This window comes from Egretta garzetta, unplaced genomic scaffold (assembly GCF_000687185.1).
Source record: "Egretta garzetta isolate BGI_Z169 unplaced genomic scaffold, ASM68718v1 scaffold256, whole genome shotgun sequence".
NCBI classification, from domain to species: domain Eukaryota; kingdom Metazoa; phylum Chordata; class Aves; order Pelecaniformes; family Ardeidae; genus Egretta; species Egretta garzetta.
In genome coordinates this window covers 716,307-736,599 of record NW_009260073.1, presented here as the reverse complement: position 1 = coordinate 736,599, position 20,293 = coordinate 716,307, and the positions used below count along the sequence as shown (strand labels likewise).

The window sequence follows — 20,293 nt, the reverse complement described above, 5'->3', positions numbered from 1 at the left end:
TGCGCGTGGAAGTTGGCCTTTCCGGACAGGCGATGTCGCCCTGGAGTGGCCGTTTCCCGCTGCAGGGGCGTTTGGATCCCCTTGGCGGCAGGAGGACTTGCCGTTCCGAGCCGAGGCGTGCTGCAAGGGGCACGGCAGATGCTGCTGCTTAACGATGTGTGTTGGTGCTAGCAAATAAGTACGGGCTTGCTTGCTTTGCCTGCCCCGGAGCTGCCCTGCGTAGCCTGTGTAAGAGGCAGAAGTTTTGTGTATCCCTAAAATGGGTGACCAGAGTTTCTCAGTAAAGTGTTACTGATTGCTATTAGGGGTCTCCTGGTTCCTGATGCTGAAAGCTTTGAAAAGCAAAGAAGCCACCTTCAAAATGTCATATAACTTGGAGTGAGCAGGAATAACACAAAGAAAACTTTTTTAGTGTTGGAGCTTGCTGTGTGCGAACCAAGGAAGTCAGGCTGGGTTTCTGCATTTTTTTAATTTAGCCAAGATAAGTGTTACCTCTAACTTCCTTTTCCACAAAGTCTGCTTGCTCCATACGATAAGGTCACTCCTACCTGAGCTGCTAGGTAATGTTGCTGTATTCTTATTGTCCTTGTGAAGAATGCTGTCCTTAATGGTCGCCTGAACCCAGTTTTATTAATCCTTAAGTTTAATAGTTTAACAAACATGAAACTGTTTTAAGTTTTCCAACTCCCTATATTCATAAAAACATAGTACCTTTCACCACACTTTCCAGCAGAGTTACTGATTATTCAGAGAAATAAATATGTATATATGACTAAAATGAAATCCCAACAGGTTAAACACTGATGACAAAGTTTTTATATCTCTATTCAACCTATGCCTCTTCTGGAGTTAGTCCTTTTTTAAAGGCCAGGTCATATTGCACGTAGAGGCTGTAACCATGGTTTCTGAAAATAATTTTCTGTTTTTCAGGAAAAAATAGATATGTCGACGTATCCTGTTGAAAGCATTAGAAACTTCAGTATTATAGCTCATGTAGATCATGGCAAAAGCACGCTAGCAGACAGATTGTTGGAAATTACAGGTGAGTGCTCTCATTTTATACTGCCGTTTCTTGACATGTAAGATGATGTACAAGTTTCAGTAGCTTTGATTATTACTAAAATTTCTAATATCTTTGCTCTTCTCGTGCCAGGTTACTTGCGCTTTTAAGCTGCCAGTTGTGTAGTGTTACAGATGTGAATATGATGGACTTTCTTTTTGGTTGAGATCTGCATACAAATAGGGGTAGGGAAGTGTGTAATTCACTCAAGTAGTATGTATTTTAGAAAGAGACTAAAAAGGAGTGTTTTTCCTTGTTCAGAGTGCTACTCCTGTCATTCTGGACCAATCATCTGTTACACCAGTACACAGCAAGGTTATGATGGTTACTGCCAGTGTTTGGGGTGAACAGAAGGGACTGTGATGGCCTAGGAATCCTGGACAGAGTAGTTTTCAAAAGTGTTACTGAAACAGAGAGGAACTTCAGCTGCTTGTACTTAGATGAAAGTAATGCTATGTCCTCTTGTGAGCAAACCATAACTCTTTCATGGTGGTGAAGCTCACTGGTACTGAAGCTGATACAGTGCTGCTTAGTAAGTTTTAGACATGCACAGCCCTATGTTGATTTAGATTTAGTGTGTAGAATAGCTGCTAGCAATTAAATGTAAATTCCATGGACTCTCGACTGCTATATAGCATTGCTTTTTCCTTCACTCCAAGTACTGGTGAAGTGTTACTTTCATCTTCAGGGGTTTTTATTTTGTACTCATGGGAGTGCTGCTTGGGTTCAGTGTTTTTATTTCTGTGTTGTTGTTGAGGATGACAAAAACTAACCGCCTTTAAAGTGAAAGTGAGAAACAGAAGTGCTAAGGGGTCTTCATATCTATAAGTGACTCTGAAACCAGGCTTTCCTCGGAACAGAGGGAAGAGGTTGCCTTAGAGGGTTCTCTAAGGTAAGCTGTAAAGCAATTGCTGTGTGTCCCAAGAGGAGACTAATTTCAGAGCAGAGCTTAAATTAGCTACTTGGAAATACTCTTTGGAAGAATCTTGCTTTTCTCATTTAAAGGGAGAGCAAAACAAGATGTGGGAGAGAAGCTTTTGATCAGTTATTCTATATTATTACCTCCTATGTGTCACTATGGGCAATTTTACCTGATGCCTGGAATAGAATGGAGTTTTCAATTCAGGTCTGTCAAGCGCTATGATAATGCTCTTTTCACAATTGAGATTGGCACTGGTTGGAGCCATGGGCCATGGAGCTGCTCTCCAGTGACAGGAGGTGAAATTTCTTTAAACGTAAAAATTATTTAGCACTGAATGGAATTTTTGCTACTTTGCTACTAAATCTCTAATTTAGACTTATGTGATGTTTGTATCCTGCATATTCAGGTAAGTGTATTCTATAACTTCTTGTGTAAAAATTTATTTAACAAATATTAAGAGTTAAAGCATAATTTTATTTCTGAATAGAAATCTAAGTTTAGCTTAATTGATAGAAAGGCTTCATTTGTAGCTGCAAGTCCCATGTTTTCCTGGCTAATGGCGTTTTCAAGAATTATTTATTTTAAGAGCTAATGTACTAAATGAGTTAATAAAACTGGCTTTTTATCTTAGGAACAATTGCTAAAACTGAGCGTAATAAACAAGTGCTGGATAAACTGCAAGTGGAACGTGAAAGAGGAATTACAGTTAAAGCACAATCTGCATCTCTCTTTTACAGTCATGAAGGAGTAAACTACCTCTTAAATCTCATTGACACGCCAGTAAGTTAAGTATAAATAGTATTTAAATCACACAAAGCTAAATGTCTTTAAAAGTAGGAGATGTCTGGCTTCTTGTGTTTATTCAATTTATTTTTTTTCTAAGAATTGTGTTTTGGATGAAGGTATATGCAAACGAAAACATCATAATATAGAAATCTTTGCAAAGTACTCTAGAAATACCTGAAATTTATTTTCTCCACAGGGCCATGTAGATTTCAGCTATGAAGTATCACGGTCACTGTCTGCCTGTCAAGGTGTGATACTCGTGGTGGATGCAAATGAGGTGGGGTTCTTCGTTCTTGTTTTCTGCTTAGAATTTCAGTAATTTCTTTAAGTAAGCTGGAGGGAAGATTAGGTTTTTTTAATTTTCCATCACTGTTTTTGCCCCTGGTCTATCTCCATAAAAGTATTATGTTGCAGAAGAGTAGTAACGGGAATTTTTTAAAAAAAATGTAGAGACAAATACTTGTGTGTTGCTAGATACTGCAGTTCCATGATGTAGAAATAAAAGCACAGGATTAGTGAAGAATCAGATCCTACTTTGTAGGGACTATAAACTTTGCAAATGGCAGTCTGGAGAACTTTTAGCTGTTGTACTGATATCCATTTGAATGCCTTCAGTTGCTTGTTGGGAAGCTTGATGATTTATTCAGCCAATCACACCGTTAGTTATAACTAATTGCTGTTGTGTTTTTGATTTGTCAGTAATACAAACCAATACTGGCAATGTTAAAGCTGAAGGACACTATGCGCTGGATGTGAATAAACTTATTCTGGAAACCTGAAGTTTTGTATCCACTAGATTAATAGGCTCTTGACTCATCTTTCAGGAGAAGCAGGAGAGTGAGGGAGTAAAATGTTTGTAAGGTGATACTCTCATAAATTTACAGACAAACTATACTAGGAGGGAAGTGAAATTAGAGCTCTTGGTTGCATTTTTATTTGTACAGTGCTAGAAACATTTTGAGGAATCAGTTAATAGACAAGAATGTGAGGATTATGGGAACATTATTTTAAATGTGGACACATTCTCACAAAGTATTTTGATTACAATTTTCTCTGTGGCATTTTTATGATTGGATTGTGCAAGGGTCAAATGAAGGCTACTTCTTTTCCTTTCAATGATTATGAACACTTGTACTTTCGTAGCTTGGTGGGCAAGTGGACTTTTTAAATAAGCTTCAGTAATAAATATGTTTTCTAAATGTGCCGATGTTTTTATATTTAATGTGTATATATCTCTTACATGGTATTTCAATATTATGTGATTATTTGGTATCCTGTATTTGCCTTTTAGTCAGAATGCTCACAAACTCAACTCTTTCATTATAATTGCTAATGTTTCTCCTGCTATTCTGAGTTGTGGAGGTAATTTTCAAGACTTAGGTCTTGCATACTTCTTTTATTTTTTTCCTTTAATATCCATAGTGAATATCCCCATAGAAGTAATTTTCTACTTGAACTGTTGTAAACAAAGAGGAGAGACTTCTTTCTTCTTCTCCTCCCACCCCCTTCTGCCCTCTCTGGTCTGATTATCACATTAGGCTTTATAATCTCATTCACTAGCATCAGTTTGTCTACTTATATTCAGATTATGACAAATGATACTTAGGAATGTTGTTTTCTTTCTCAGCAGTGCATATAATCAATGACTTATTTTTCAGTCCCCCAAATGAAGGAGTGGATAGAATAGTAAAGTAATCTTATATTGCACAGTACACCTTAAAAAAACCCAAAACAACAAAACAAGAAGATTCCATGTTAAACTTTTTAATGCTTATTTTCTAGGGTGTTCAGGCTCAGACAGTGGCAAACTTCTATCTTGCTTTTGAAGCACAGCTTGCAATAATTCCTGTCATAAATAAGGTAATAAAGGTTTTAGTCTCATGTTAAATAGTTGTTTAAATCTATAGAAGATTTATAAGAAGTGTATCCTTAAATAGAAATATATAATGAAAAATAGCTAGCCTATAATAAGAACTTTGTGTTTTACTCATAAAAACATAATGGTTCCTTGACTTGTGTATTTGGAAACTACAGTGTTGGATCATGCAGAAGATATGATTGCCTGTATATTTAGCAGTTTGTTGTTTTTCAGATTGACTTGAAGAATGCAGATCCTGAACGAGTTGAAAAACAAATTGAGAAGCTGTTTGATATCCCTATAGATGAATGTGTAAGGGTAAGACCTCTTGAAGTTTTAGAACATGGCTGATTGTATATCTGTGTCTACTTTGTAGCTAATGAAAGACGTGTACTCATAGTAAATCAACAGGGTGTAATCTGTCTGTCCGTCTTTGTCTGACATATATAAATGTCTTTAACGATTGTCTCCTGCAAAACAAGAGTGAAGAACGTACTTTAAAAAAAAAGTTAAAATTTCTAGTATGTCTTGATGAATGACATCAGATAGATTTTTAATTGTCTTTGTGGGTCCATAAATTGTTTTCACTTTTACTGTTAACAACAATTGTCATTCATGACAGGAAAAAAAAAGTTAGAGAGTAACTTATAATCAAATAACCATTTTGCAGTAATAGCATTCTGAAGTGTGTTTCAGAGTGCTTTTATGTGCTGTGTTATCTGTGGCCACCAAAACTGTCTAAGTAAATGTGGCGCTGTTTGATAGATACTGAATGAATGTTAAGACACGTCTTATAGAATTGTTGTTGGACTTGTTTTAGATTTCTGCTAAACAAGGAACAAATGTTGAAAAAGTTCTTCAAAAGGTCATTGAGAAGATTCCACCGTAAGTTCTGTATTTACTTATGAAACCTTGTAAGGTTAACTAGGAAACCAGGAGTTGCATTTATACAGTATAATGGCACTAGTTTTGCACTTAATATTTATCTGATTTAAAGTCAATACTTTATAAAGAGATGTGGGAGAATTCTAGTGTCTGAGCTGGATAAGTCATCTTCGAAATGCAAATCAGAAAAACTGACACTTCAGATTTGAGATGCCTTTTTAAAAATGAATGTGTGAATGTCAGCACAGAAGACTTCTTTATTCTTAAGAAGTGGGAGAGGAAAATTAATTTGGTATGAAATGAAAGATGAGAGGTGAGCCACTAAAGGTGATACATCTATGAATGCTTATATAGGTTCCATGAAACTTAGTGTTTGAGGATCTATGCGTGCTCTTACTCCTGAACATCGCATTCTTAAAATGATAAAGGTAATTGAAATCTGCTGTATTTAGAGTTTCATATCCTGAACCCAGCCTTTAAAATAGACTTTTTTCTAGGAACTTGATGACAAAGCTGCTGAATTACAGTTCAGTTTCAATCAGCATATTGTTTTTCAATCTTTTTTCCTACTATTAGCTAATAATTTTAGTCCTCGTATTAGTTAATAATTATAGTTAAAAGAAACCACAATGAAAATCTGGTATCAGGTTTCCATGAAGGATGGCAAAACCAAAATATTGGTGGACTTTTTATTTTTAAAAAAAAACTCAACTGTTGGAATGTAACAGTTGAATTTGTTTTTCCTATAATATGATATTTTAAGCATCAGTGTCACCTGTTGTGAAATGGGTGTGACGAATATGCATTTGGTTTTGTTCTATTTGTACTGCTAATGCACATGGGAGAAAAAACGTAAAGATTTACTGCATAACAGTGAAACACTTGAATGCTGTGTGTGTTTGTTTACTGAAAATTACTCAGTAGTTTAATTGGGAAGTTTTTGGGGTGGGGGTGCTTGTTCATTTGATACTGAATGAAAAACACACTGCTTAATATATTGTTCTAATTTTTTTGTCGCAGACCCCACTGTAGTACTACTGATCCATTGAAAGCCTTAGTATTTGATTCCACATTTGACCACTACCGAGGCATCATAGCTAACGTTGCGCTCTTTGGTGGGGAGATTCAGAAAGGGCATAAAATTGTGTCCGCGCACACAAAGAAGAGATATGAAGTTAATGAAGTTGGAATTCTGACTCCAAATGAGCAGCCAACGCATAAGCTGTAAGTAAAAATTTCTTTCAATGGAACAAATCATAAATTGGTATAAGATACAAAATCCTGGATTTCTGTTTCATTTTTGCTTTGAGTGGTAAAGGCTGGGAGCTATCCGTGTTTTTTGTTCTTGTTCTTTGGTGCTGGTTTTTTTATGGTTGTTATGTGTAGTTTAATGCTGAATGCCAGTGTTTTTAATTTTGGGCATGTTGCGGCAGAAGCTTTTGGGACTGCTTTTCGGGCACTGGTAGGGGGAGGAAGCCATTCTGTCATCTATAGTACATGGAACATCTGGACAGCTGTTTTTTTTTAAGACTAGTGTTTGATATTCTTACTCAGCTGTCCAATTTATTTCTAGGAACTACCTTGTTTGAGAGTGGAAGGGAATGGGGCTTCATCTTAGTTATTGCTGCAGCATATTTTGAGGGTGGAAAACTTAAAATCCATGAATGCAACAGCTTCCAGAAACTGGCTCCTCATGGCAGCAGTGGGAAGAAAATCAGGTACTTAGAATTAGTGGAGAAGCTTTATCAGTTTGCATCCAAGTATGTGTTGATGACTTTCTTGGGAGATTCTCAGTGAGACTGTGTTACTGTGTGTGGTGGGTTGAACCCAGTCAGCAGCTAGGCACCCAACCAGCTGCTTGCTCACTACCCCAACCCACTGGGAGAGAATTGGAAGAGGAAAAGTGAGGAGAGAATCATGGGTCAAGATAAAGACAGTTAAATCAAGAAAAAGGAAGGGGCGGGGGTAAGTGATGCAAGAACAATCAGTTACTCGCCACCTCCCACAGGCAGACCGACCACTAGCAGGCCAGCTAGTGTACAAGCAACAGCCACCTTGGAAAGACTATGCTCCTTGGGGTTTGTTTGGGTGTTTTTTCTTGTGTTTTTTTTTTTTTTTTTTTTTTTTTTTTCATTGCCGAGCATAACGTTCTCTGGCATGGAATATCCCTTTGGTCATTTTGGGTCTGCTGTCCTGGCTGTGTCACCTCACAACCTCTTGCCCTAGCGTATTTGCTGGAGGGAACAAAGTGAGGAACAAATAAAGCCTTCATGCTGTGCAAGCACTGTTCAGCAATAGCTAAAACACTGGTGTGCTCTCAACACCATTTTATTCACAAATCCAAAGCACAGCACTATATGGGGCTGCTACGAAGAAAGTTCACTCCATCCCAGCCAAAACCAGTCACTGCGTTTTTCTCTTTATCTACCATGGGTTTTTCTCTGAAACAGCATTATGTGCTGATGGAAGGCATTTGTCTTTTGTTGTTTCTGCCACTTGGTATGTGAAACTTGCTGTGGTGGCAGCTGGGAACTGTTCTGGTTCTGTTTCTTAGATTCTTAGATTCTTAAGAAGTTCCTTCTAGCTCCAGCTTTCAATATGGGAGTAGCACAGAATTTAAAATCCAGAACTATAAATGTACTGTTTAACAGAAATAGAGCTACTTGAGTCAACAGATAGTTTGTCTCTTAAGATAAGGTTCACAGCTCAGAGGAGAAACAATTTGTATGGGCTTTTAGGAGGGTGTTTTATCTGTATTTGTGGCTGGGCTAAGGCAAGTGGGGATAATAGCAGAAATACTGATAATGCCAAGAAGCGTGTCCATATAATGCCAATTTTATTTAGATATGCTGGACAGGTGGGCTACCTGATCGCTGGAATGAAAGAAGTAACAGAAGCCCAAATAGGAGACACGCTGTTTTTGTATAAACAGCCAGTGGAGCCTTTGCCTGGCTTTAAGTCAGCGAAGCCAATGGTTTTTGCAGGTGAGGAGTAAACTGATATAAAGTGGAATTACTTTTTCCAGTAACAAAAGTAAGAGAGCTATTAGAGCTTCTAAAATAATATACATGTATATTAAGAGTTGTGAGGACTAGAATTTAAGCAAAGTGAAGCTATAGAGGCACATAATTTGTATAGCTTTGTGTAATTTTCCCTGTGACTCAACAGACAAGATTCATAATGGTTGCAGACTGGTTTTAGATGAACACAAGTCTAACGTATTTTTAGCTACAACTACCGCTTCAAATGCCAGTAAATTCTTGATAGCTGGAAAAGAAGTGTTGAGATTTTAAAAAATGAAGTCCATTTACTGGAATTCATCATCTTGATAACCAGGTTTCCATAATTATTGTGAAATCTCCTGTTCTTTTAAAAATTAGCAACTGTTTAATTTTTGTTAAATATGATAATATTAACCAAGGCTAATATTCAGAATGATTCTGTGAAATATTTGACTTTCTAAGCTTGAATAGTTCTGTTGAGCTATTGCCATCAGCTTCAGTAACTACTACAAATGCTATGGAAGATGGCTTTAGAAGGAAATAAATTCTGTAAATCACTTCCCTGACTTTTGGTGGAATGTGTAAAACTCACTCGAACAGTCTCATGGATATTATGCTGTCTGTCAGTGAACGTAGAAAAGTGTAATTCTGTACATTTTTCTTTTGTGCATTTATGTTGCTTCTTGGTGTAGAGCAATCTACATTTTCTGAACACGTGGTGATGTGAAAAGTGGTACAGTAGAACCTATTTCTGGCAGTAACTATACAGACAGCTGCTTTTTATTAATTTCAAAAAAATATAAAAACATTCACAACTTTGATATGGCAAATTTTTTTTTTGCCATTCACACTAGGAACATCTCAGTGAAGTTTGTCTGCTTATTTGTTTATGCTTAAGCTATATGTTTACACTGCAGCCCTGCAAAACAGTGGCTATACTCAATTGTGCATCTGCCACAGCTGTGAAGGATTAGATGAGCACAGTGTCCCTACCATTATGGTTTGAATGTTAAGTCCTGTTTCTTTGAGGTAATCTAAAGTTTTATTGCATTTTAACTGATTTTTTGGGAAAAAAAGAATTCCTTGTGTTGTTTTTCACATTTTAAGAAAATTGGAATGGAAGGTAAGCTATTTCTGATTTCATTACTGTGTTCACTGTAAAAGGCATATTTGAAAGCGAAGTATACAGTAGATAAAGCTCTCTATCACATCACTTCTACCTAATATGTTTTGACAGGGATGTATCCTGTAGATCAAACTGAATATAATAATCTCAGAAGCGCTTTGGAAAGGCTGACGTTGAATGATTCCAGTGTAACTGTTCATCGTGACAGTAGCCTTGCCTTAGGAGCTGGCTGGAGGTGAGGCTTTTGTACTGCTTTCATTTTTGGAACTGTTCATAAATTGAGAGTGCAGGTTTTAAGTCAACTGAAGTTTGAATTAAAATTAATTCAAGACTAGGAGTCTTAATTTGGATAAATGGTAGGTAAAGATGAAAAGGATTTGATTTTCTTACGTTCTGTATTTGCGCAGAGTATGCAATTTGTTGTGATTGATAGTTTTTGTTCGCATACTATTCAACTGTAAGATCATTTGGTCTTTTGGAGATTGTTTGCTATGCCTGGTATTGCTAGACTTGCAGCGGGAACATGCTGGAGGGGAAAAAAAGCCCACTGTTAAATTTCAAGAGATACACAAATACTTGTACCGACAGGGTATTTTTTTTTTTTTTCCCCAGGTTGGGTTTCCTTGGTCTTTTACATATGGAAGTTTTTAATCAACGTTTGGAGCAGGAGTATAATATGTCTGTTATTTTAACTGCACCTACGGTTCCTTATAAAGCTATTCTTTCCTCAGCAAAGTTGATAAAGGTATGTCAAAAATATTCCAGCTTTATGTAAATAGCAACTTAAAAGCCTCCTATAATAAACATCTACACTTTTTTTTAATGTAGACTAGTACTTTATTTTATGGTAAACATTAGAAACACCAGTATGTAACTTAAAACTTTTTTTAAAGAATGCTAGCGTTCCTTTGCCCTTCCACTTCAAGCACACTCTTTTTGTGTCTTACACCTGTCCTTGAAAATGGGAATAAAGGTCACGTTACTTTTTGTATTCTTTTAAGTGCATGCTGACTGGACTGAATTTAAAGTGCGTGAAGTAATCTCCCAGGCTTTAGCAGTCAGAAAACATGAACGTTTTTAGGAGCAGCTTGTAATGCTACTGTACACTGGCCGGGGCTGGTGAAGACAAGTGAGTTTTTGATCGCGGTGAAACAGGCATGTGCAAATTTAGTTGAACTGGGTACAAGGAAAATTACTGTGAGTGTAGAGAGAGAGTTGGAGTCATGAGCACCTGCTGACGGAGGAGGCTGTAAATAGCTTGGATCCTTATTATCCAACAAGTACCTCTAAACACTACAGAAAATCTGTACATTCCAAACAGCTGTACTTGCAACGTGTAAGGTATAGACCCCTTTTCTGCCCAGTTATTTTGGTTTCTTGCTTAGGCAGTGTAGCAGCTATGAATTAAGTAGTTGACACCTTTGGTGCATAAGTGATTCTGGATTGCTGATGTGGGACACTTTTCAAACAGTGCTGGAAGTTGGGTCATTTTGCAAGAACAGTGCCTTGTCAGTGGAAAGTGATGTAATCGCTCACTTTGGTGTGTAGCGGAGTTATATGTACATGGTAAGAAACATGACTCCTTTTATCCTTACCTCAGAAGTTAACTCCAGCCCCTATCAGGAAGCTGGACTAGAGAAAAATAGGTCATGAAAGCACTTGCACAGGAATCAAAAACTTCATTTCTAAGCCCACTTCAGCCTGTAAGGGAGCCTGAACCCAAAGTTCTACTTAAAGAAGAATGTCGCCATCGCCAAACTCCAGAATACTTAGAGCAGGTCTTTTGTTGAAGCTGTGCCTATACCTTATAGGATCAGGATGGATTAAGAAGGAAGATCCTTGTTCTACAGGCAAGAGAGAAAATGGAAAGGTGGACAGAAAGGTGTTTGGATTTCTGTGGACAACTGGGTTGTAGTCCTAGTTCTAAGCACCTCTTCCATTTAAAATTCACTGGATAAAATTCTTTAAAAAAAAAAAAAGTTTTCCTAGTGAAAAGTAACTCCTATAATCTTTCTATATAATAATATTTAAAGATATGTTGATCAGGGATTTCTGTATGTGCTGTTGAAATCTCTTTCAAAATTGTGCTTGGTATGAATTAGGGTTGCATAACTCACAAGTGGTTCCAAGCAACTGAAACATTTTTTAGCATTATTTTTCAATCCTATATTTGTCTCCTTTGCTATTCAGTCTATTTATTTGTAAAATTACAGTATCTGTTTTGTTTCTTTGTTTTCAGGAGTATGGTAAAACAGAGATTACTATTATCAACCCTGCTCAGTTTCCTGATAAACTTTCAGTATCTGAATACTTGGAGCCAACTGTTCTTGGTACTATTGTAACACCTCATGACTATATTGGGAAAATAATTGCTTTGTGTCAGGTTGGTATATAGTTTTAGTTTTGTTATTTGCATTTTTAAGCTCTTCATATCATACTTAAAGTGAAGATACTAGATAGTAAGATACTAGATACTGTTGAAGAGTATCTTTGATGGTAACTATTTAATATTTTTGAAACAAAATATTTTAACCTTTTTCTATGTAAAATGACTTCTGAACTACAAAATCCTTATACTAAAAGTTAGTGCTGAAGCTCAGTGACAATAAGTACCTGGTCAAGCATCCTGTACTAGACAGATTCATAGCTAGTTCTCTTTTCCTGAAAGAATGGAATCTGCAGCAAGGGAATAAGAGCTATTGGTTTTTAGACATATATTCATGGAAATACAATTTCTGTTAAACCATAACAAGGCTTCATATGTTTTCAGTACTTCACTGGAGTACACTTATGATAGTGATGGCCAAACACACTTCCCCGAGTGTATTTGATATAGTTTTAACGAAAAATATTTTAACTGCCATGTATATTGTCTTCATATAATTTCTTCACAATATTTTTCTTGGCTTTTAACATTTCAAAATGCATAATACAAAAGAGTACTGTACTTCTATGTCAGTACAGTGAAGTATAAGATCTATTAAAAAGAATTCCTAAAATAACTATAAGAACACCATTCTGGCAGAAAAGAAGGTGACTGCATAGTACTCCAATGCATGTGAAAATCTCATTTAAGTGAGATTTTGTGGCCAAATGATTATACATTTAAAAGGCAGAAGCTGTTAAGGATTTCAGAAATTCAGCTTTAGAGAGGATAGACTTGAATAATTTGTCCAGTTAAGTTACAACCATTTTGTTTATTGTGGTGCTCCAGTTTGTTCTGGGACTTTAGCAAACTATCAGTAAGAAAGTTACTTTGGGGCTTCAAGTACGGGAGACTGGATAGCTGTTTATTTTAATTTACTTTGTATTTATTTGTCAAGGGGAACTGAAACAATTTTTATTTGTCTAGGATCGTAGGGCAGTCCAGAAGGATATGTTGTACATTGATGAACACAGGGTTATGCTAAAATACCTCTTTCCACTGAATGAAATTGTGGTGGATTTTTATGATGCTCTTAAGTCTCTGTCTTCTGGTTATGCAAGGTAACTATGTCCTCTGTTTCCTCTCCTCCCACCCTGGACCATGAGGGGTGAACAAAAAAAGGTCCGAGACTAAGACATGAAAGGGCACAAGTGAAGAATATTCTTTTATGATGTGCTGCAAACAGGGTCTTACTTCACCTTGAATGAATTAGATTCACTGTGGAAATGGATGGAAATAAATCTGAAAAACATTAAAAGTGCATCACTACCTAATAATGATTTTCTCTGGTGATGCATGTATTTTTCAAGTGTGACCTGTAGATCGGCACTTGCTCATCTAGATGAGCAAGATCTAGATGGTTCTTACTTATCTGAAGTGACAATGGGCATTTTCTATCAAAGGAATCACTGAAAATATACTTCTTACTGTATTATCTCTTGGTAGAAAGGAGAAAATAACCAAATACTGATTTTTTTTAAAGCTAGTAAAAACAATCAACAAACTATATTTAAAACAAACAACATTTAACTTTAGTTACATACTTTATTATGGGAATAAAGTAAATCATCTATATTTTGAGACAAAATGTTCTGCTGTGGGTGGATTCTATAAATTTAGAGGCTAGAACAATGCTCAGCTGTTGGTGAAGAGCCTCTATGAGTTTAATGGAAGGGAAAATGTTTCATGGCAGATGGGCTTATGCCACAGGAGACTCAATAGCTCTTACAAACCTGGTATGTAGATATGTTAGTAAGATGCATTACATTTTGACAGAAACTGGTATACCTAATTACATTATTCATTTTATAAGCATAAAAATGAATTTTACTGAAGGATTGAATTTGGTTTGGGTTTGTGTTTCTTAAATATGCCTTGTAAAGGTAAGGTAAGGTGTGTTTTACCCACGTTTGTGTATATTTGAAGTAGAAATATAAGCAAAAGGGGAAGGGGGGAGGCAAGAAGGACAGGTAGAAGAAACCAGGGGATGGAGATTTTGAATTTTCTCTCAGGATCTAGCTCTTCAACTAGATAAAAACCAATCAAGAAGCTATCTCATTAGCAGAATTATGCTGGGTTTCCTTTGATTCAGGTGTGATTGCAAACAGTGTTGCATTGTTTTCTTTCTTGATTTTATTTCCTAATTGACTCCCTAATGTTGCTTGTGTATTTAATGCTCTCAATAGTCATACTTGTGTTATATGAATCTATTCACACAACTGTGGTTTATCCAGGCCAATTAAGACAGAATTACTTTCAAATACTCTCAAAGGATTTTTTTTTTCCCCTCTGTTCTGATATTTCAGATCTGACCAGATTAGTGGTATTGGCATTCTCCACGCTTACACTTACATACAAGATATATAGAGATATATATAAAACCCCATATATCTCTGCATCTATGGTTTGGAAAAGAAGAGGAAAACTTTGTTGTCAGAGAGAATGATAATAGAGGTCATGTGAAAAGTCTGTAAATGAGAGGATGAAAAGAAAATCCAGTTTTAGTGTTTGATTTGTGTCACATCAAGGATGTTTATTGTTCAGAAGCCATGTGGAATGGTGCTGTTGCCTGGAGCTTTAAGGAACCTCCAGCTGATAGAAGTGTTTGAATAAACTTTTTAAGAGATTGCAGTAAGAATGTCTATTTTTTTGATTGTTTTACCTTGCTTAATAGCTGGAAGACAGGATGATGTCTTCTGCTGCCTTGGAGATGAGATTTATCTGCAGTAAATTTCTAGTCTAGCCTTGCATAAGGGAGAAGTACTGAGAGACTATTAAAAACTGTGCTCTTAATAAAAAGTTTGAGTGTTTGATTAAGAAATGTGTCTAAAACCTAAAGTTTATGGAACAAAGAATGCAGAATGTAATTTTTAAAAAATCATCAGTAACTTTTAAACTGCTTTCATTTAGTTTTGATTATGAAGATGCAGGATATCAGGCAGCAGACCTGATCAAAATGGATATTCTTCTAAACGGAAATCCGGTTGAAGAACTGGCAACGATCATACACAAGTAGGTTGACTGGATTCTCTATTCCAAAGAAATAAGACTTCCTATTAATATAAGATTAAAACATATTTGTCGTATATTAGTAATACATATATATGTATGAAAACAGCATTGAGGATTTCACCACATCACCACTTTTGGAGCTGATCTGAAAAAGAGGCATTTAAGTGCTAGATATAATATTTTTGTGGTAATATAGGGCAGAGAGGAGAAGGAAATGCAAAATGCCAATCTCTTAAGGGGCTGGAAAAATTCAAATACAGACCAGTCTAGGAGATGCCAGATGAATAGTTTATGGCACTTATTATTTACTACTGAAAAAACAAAACCCCAATATTTTTATGCTCCTGATAATTTGTTCTATAGGACCAGTCTAGGAGATGCCAGATGAATAGTTTATGGCACTTATTATTTACTACTGAAAAACTGAAAAAACAAAACCCCAATATTTTTATGCTCCTGATAATTCCTGTTCTATAGAAATTTGTTGTTATCTTGTCTCCAGCCAGAGTACCAGGAGAATGTAAATATTTACTGGATGTAACTACCTCAGAAATTTTTTGCTAAAATGAATCAGTTTCCGTAAGTTTCTCGAGAATTACTGGTTTGCTGGTGAGAATAATGCCTTCCTGTTCCCAGCCTCTCCCCTTGCTCTCTTCTCAGAAAGTCTTTATAAGGCTCCCTTCTGTACCTTCTGCAAAAGCAGCCCTTTCCAGTAACTCTGAGATCAACTTTTCTTTTGTCCTTAAAATGCTGACTTGTGGTTGTTAAAAAATCTGTATATTTTCATATTTTTGACATAACTGGAATCCTGAAATCCTTGGAATTCCTTAACTTCAGAAGTACTTCATGCTTAGACTGTTTGCTTTATACAGGTAGAAGGAGTTGCATTATTATTACATGAAAACACGTAAAACTATTTTCAGCTGTACGTTGCTAAAAAATGTTTGCTAAATAAGGATGTTTTTAGAGAGGAGACCTGTTTGTTTTCAATGACTTATGAAAGTATCTGTTTAGTAGGTCTTTAGACCTTTTGTCATGTTCCCTTTCCAAAATACAAAGCATACGCAGATGCTGATTGTAGTTGGGTAATTTTTATTAGCAGATGACAAGAGTAGATTAAAATGGTTTGGGGTTATGGTGTGTTTTTCTCTTATTATTATTGAAAAACAGATGTTTTAAAAACATTTCTGTAATATGTAGATATTTTGACCTTTGGGGCCTACAATCAATGAAAATCCTCCTTGATCTTGTAGTTTAAAATTGCATTTGAAGCCGTGGCAGTATTCAAAATGGCTTCAGTGTGATAATCAGGGTGTTTATAATAAATATTTTAAATTTATTTGAAGGCCTTCTGTTAATACAATCTTATCACCTGTTTGTATGAAACAGGTGACATACAGAGACCACTCATTAGATGTGAAATTACGACCTGATCAGCTTATCTTTCGAGTTTAAAAAAAAAAAACAAACCCCAAAACAAACAAAAAGAAAAAGAAAAAAAAGGAAAACCTTTACTAAAATCCTTTTATCCAACAATTTGGTCTATGGATATTTTTGGGGAGTTGTATTACTCTATTCTGAAAACACTGGTGACTTTCTTTTTCAGTGATAAGGCATACGCTACTGGTAAATTCCTGTGTGAACGTTTAAAAGATGCTATACCTCGACAGTTGTTTGAAATAGCCATCCAGGCTGCTATTGGCAAGAAGATCATTGCAAGAGAAACGTAAGTGAAGCCCTTCCATTTCCCTTCTTTTTTTTTCTTTTTCTTATTTTAAGCTACTTAAAATATGGCCTTTTAATGTCTTACCCAAATAGTTTAATACATTACAGTGCTTGGATTTTACTGTAAAAAAATTTTCTTGTCTTTTTCTTGTATATGCTACTGGACCTCTTGGGGAGGGGAAAAAAAACCCCCACCAACCAAAATTTGAGCTGTTCCTATGACTTTGTATAAATTTAATTGGAAAAAAATGTATTTTTATTTTGAATTGCTTGTAGTCAGCATTGCACTTAGTGCATAGAGTATAACTTGAAACATCCATGCGTCCACTTCCTCTTTGGCAGTGGAAAAAGTTTCTTACTACTGAAAAAAAAATGAGCTAGTTGTGGAATAGTTTAACCTCTGGGAGAATCAGCAAAAAAACCCCTGAACTGTGCTATTCCAAAGGAAACGTTGCAAGCTGAACACACAGCTCTTTCTTAGCAGCATTCACTTCTTTTAGAGCAAACGGTTTCCTTGATGTGTGTTTCCTGTCACGTTTTTGCTGTTGCTGTTTAAATAGGATTTAAATAGTGGTAAAGGAATTAAAGGCAGGGATCCAAGCAGAGGTGCTGTACATACCTGTATACACATGTGTAACATGGTGAATCATAGCAGAAATCATAGATAAAAGGGCAAGATTGTAATTTTTATGTACGTGTTACACAGCCTAAGGAATATTTCTAGAATTGAGAAATGTGAATTAAATCTTCTGTTTAGAACTGTATTCTGTATAGCAAAATGGGAAAATGTCATGATTCCAATGCATCTTACAAAGCTGGTAGAAAAACGCTTAGTATTTTGACAGCTCAGTATTTAGCTTCATATAAAGGAGATGTTCTAATGTGTTTAAGTATATACATTATTTTACTTTACAGGCTGAAAGCTTACAGAAAAAATGTTGTGGCAAAATGTGTAGGTATTTTTTTTCATTTTTTGATGTTTCTGATGTGTGTAAGCCCAAGAGTCTTGCTAATGTGATAGGCCTATCTTTTCCTAGAAACCCACCAAAGACACGTTCTGTTTGTGTTCCTAAGTGTCAAGGGAATACTAACAGATACTTTTAAGCTCTTAAAAATTCAACTCGCGTAACCTCTAGTTGCAGCTTGCAGTAAGAGTGGATCAGAAAGAGTAATGGCTTTTTCAAAATTACACACTTAGACACACTCTGAGTTCACTCTGTGTTCACTCCTCTCTCCACCGTTTTCTAATAGTTGTAGACATACAGTAAATGTGAGTGTGCATACACACACATGTGTAACTTCACATATTTCTTACATTGTTTTTCCCGTTGATTTAAGAAACTGTAAAAGTGCTGCTTTAGAGACTGATTGTGATTAGACTTTTGCTTGGGTTTTCAGTAATACATCATGGCAAGACCTTAAATACGTAGAAGTCGACTATCAACAAGACTGACAAGGCTATAGGAAAAATGTGATGCCTCTAGCTTTCTGAAGCGAATGTTTTGGGAAAAAATTAAACCAGTGTCCCTTTCTCACAGCCATTACAGAATAATTCTGCTAGGTACATATGTGGGATGGGGTTTCTTCAATATCATATAAGGGTTCGGTTAACTTCCCTGGACATAAGCACCTAGTGCTAGCCAGGATGCGCCAGTGTCCCTGAACTGGCATTCTGCCACTGTTCCAAGGGAATTTGGATATCCTATAGGTTGTGTTTAATGTCAGCCATGCTTATGTGAATGTACATATTTAGGTAACTGGCTTTAACCCTCAAGGAACATGCATACTTCCTCCCTTGTTTTTTTTAACTAGTGGCCTTTGGGGATAACTATTTGGAGTGTAAAATAATCTTTTGTCATAACATAACCAGCCTTTCTGACTGTTTTTAAGCCCTTGAGTTCAGTGATGCTGAAACGTACTGTAGTTGCATTTAAGCTTTCCAGAATACTTTGTCTTTTCATAGTATGGTGGAGACATTACAAGAAGAATGAAGCTTTTAAAGAGGCAGGCAGAAGGGAAGAAGTTGATGAGAAAAATCGGCAATGTGGAAGTACCAAGAGATGCCTTTATACGTGTTCTAAAGAGACAAACTGACAAATAGACATCCGTGACATGCAGCTGATTATTCTCTCAACTTTTTGTAGACAATAGCATGATGAGCTAATGTATAATTTATCACTGTGAGAGAGAACATATTTGACTTTAAATGGTGTAAATTAAATATATGTGGGAACATAAATTGAAAGGACTATGTAATTTTGTAATAATAAGTATCTGTACATTATAAATTATTTCATTTGACTGAATCTAAAAGTTTTCACTGTATTGTTTTTCATTACATTTCATTGTTTTCATACTTTTAACACTTAAAATTTGACATAATTATGATTATGCTTTATTTTTGTATTGCAAGTCTTTGTATGAGAGAACAGGAACAATGTGGTAAAAACTTTGCAAAAAATAGTTGAAAGGTGTGTAGACAAACAATGCTGGGTTTTGGGGTTTTCTTAACTAAAAAAAAAAGTTTGAACTGTTGCCACAAAAACATCAAGCTACTTCCTGTTTTACTTCCTAAAGTTGCTGCTGATGATGGAAAATCCCATCAGGAAAGACTAATCATGACTTTTTTTAACGTACCACACTGTTTATTTTAAACTTGTTGAAGTGTGTCAGTTTACTATGAATACAGCTTAGCTATGCTAGTCTCCAGAGAATCATAAGTTTTAATATATTAAAACACAAGATGTGTTAACTATTCCACCAGTAAGACCAATTCAGGCCTTAAAGAATTCCTTTGGGCTGAAGGTTTGGTTAAAACATGTCTTTGTGTACGTATTGAAGGTTGTTCACATACTGAAGTTTGTCAGTGAGTTCTCATTTCAACGCTGTAGTTAAGTGTGCTTAATATAAGTTGTTGGTTTTGGAAATATAGACAAAGCAATCATTAACACAAGTTAACGACCATACTATATGCTGTGTTCACAACTGCATGCCCACCACCAAAAGCTTTTGAGCTGCTTTTATTTTTGTAGACCTTTGTGGGACTAATGTGGGTCTTCACAGATCTTTACTTCTTGTTACTATTTTGGAGAACAAATTGCTTGTAATACCTAGTAAAGTACTCACCGGGACAGGCTGTGTTTAAATTTAGGCTTGTAACTACACTTTGAGATTCATTAATCATAAGCCAGTTCTTTTATTTCACCCTCAGTACAAGGATGAATTGGGAAAATCCTTGGAGGGATGGAATTGAACGGGACACCTCCAGAGGTCTGTCCCTTTCAACCTATATTGCTCTCAGAGTCTACAGAAAAAGGAGTGAGGGAATTTTGACACTTCAGGGGTCTGGGCTTTGTTACTGTTTTTTATTTGAAGCTATTCCAGCTGTATTGAAAAACTGAAGATCTGGATGTGAACAAGGTATCGTATATAGGTACCTAAGCTGCTGCTGATCCTGAAGATAGGAAAGGTGCTGTGGACAAAGGCTCTCCA

General features: G+C 36.0%; 1 protein-coding gene across 8 annotated transcripts; it reads left to right on the top strand.

Annotated features, from left to right (window-relative positions):
- Positions 1-803: 803 nt before the first annotated feature.
- Positions 804-20,283, top strand: GUF1 (GUF1 homolog, GTPase). 8 transcript variants are annotated; one of them, XM_035896743.1, is made up of 16 exons: positions 804-1,042; positions 2,614-2,762; positions 2,965-3,045; positions 4,551-4,628; positions 4,861-4,944; positions 5,447-5,511; positions 6,532-6,735; positions 8,356-8,495; positions 9,751-9,874; positions 10,252-10,384; positions 11,879-12,022; positions 12,992-13,125; positions 14,975-15,076; positions 16,683-16,802; positions 17,717-17,753; positions 18,200-18,857. In XM_035896743.1, exons 1-16 carry the CDS (start codon positions 943-945, stop codon positions 18,200-18,202), a joined length of 1,698 nt encoding a protein of 565 aa, XP_035752636.1. In that variant the 5' UTR covers positions 804-942; the 3' UTR covers positions 18,203-18,857. The 8 variants fall into 8 exon arrangements, with proteins under 8 accessions (XP_035752636.1, XP_035752637.1, XP_009639541.1 ...); XM_009641246.2 differs by having other exon boundaries at positions 805-1,042; positions 18,765-20,283; XM_035896746.1 differs by having other exon boundaries at positions 1,011-1,042; positions 2,720-2,762; positions 18,765-20,283.
- The last annotated feature ends 10 nt before the right edge of the window (positions 20,284-20,293 follow it).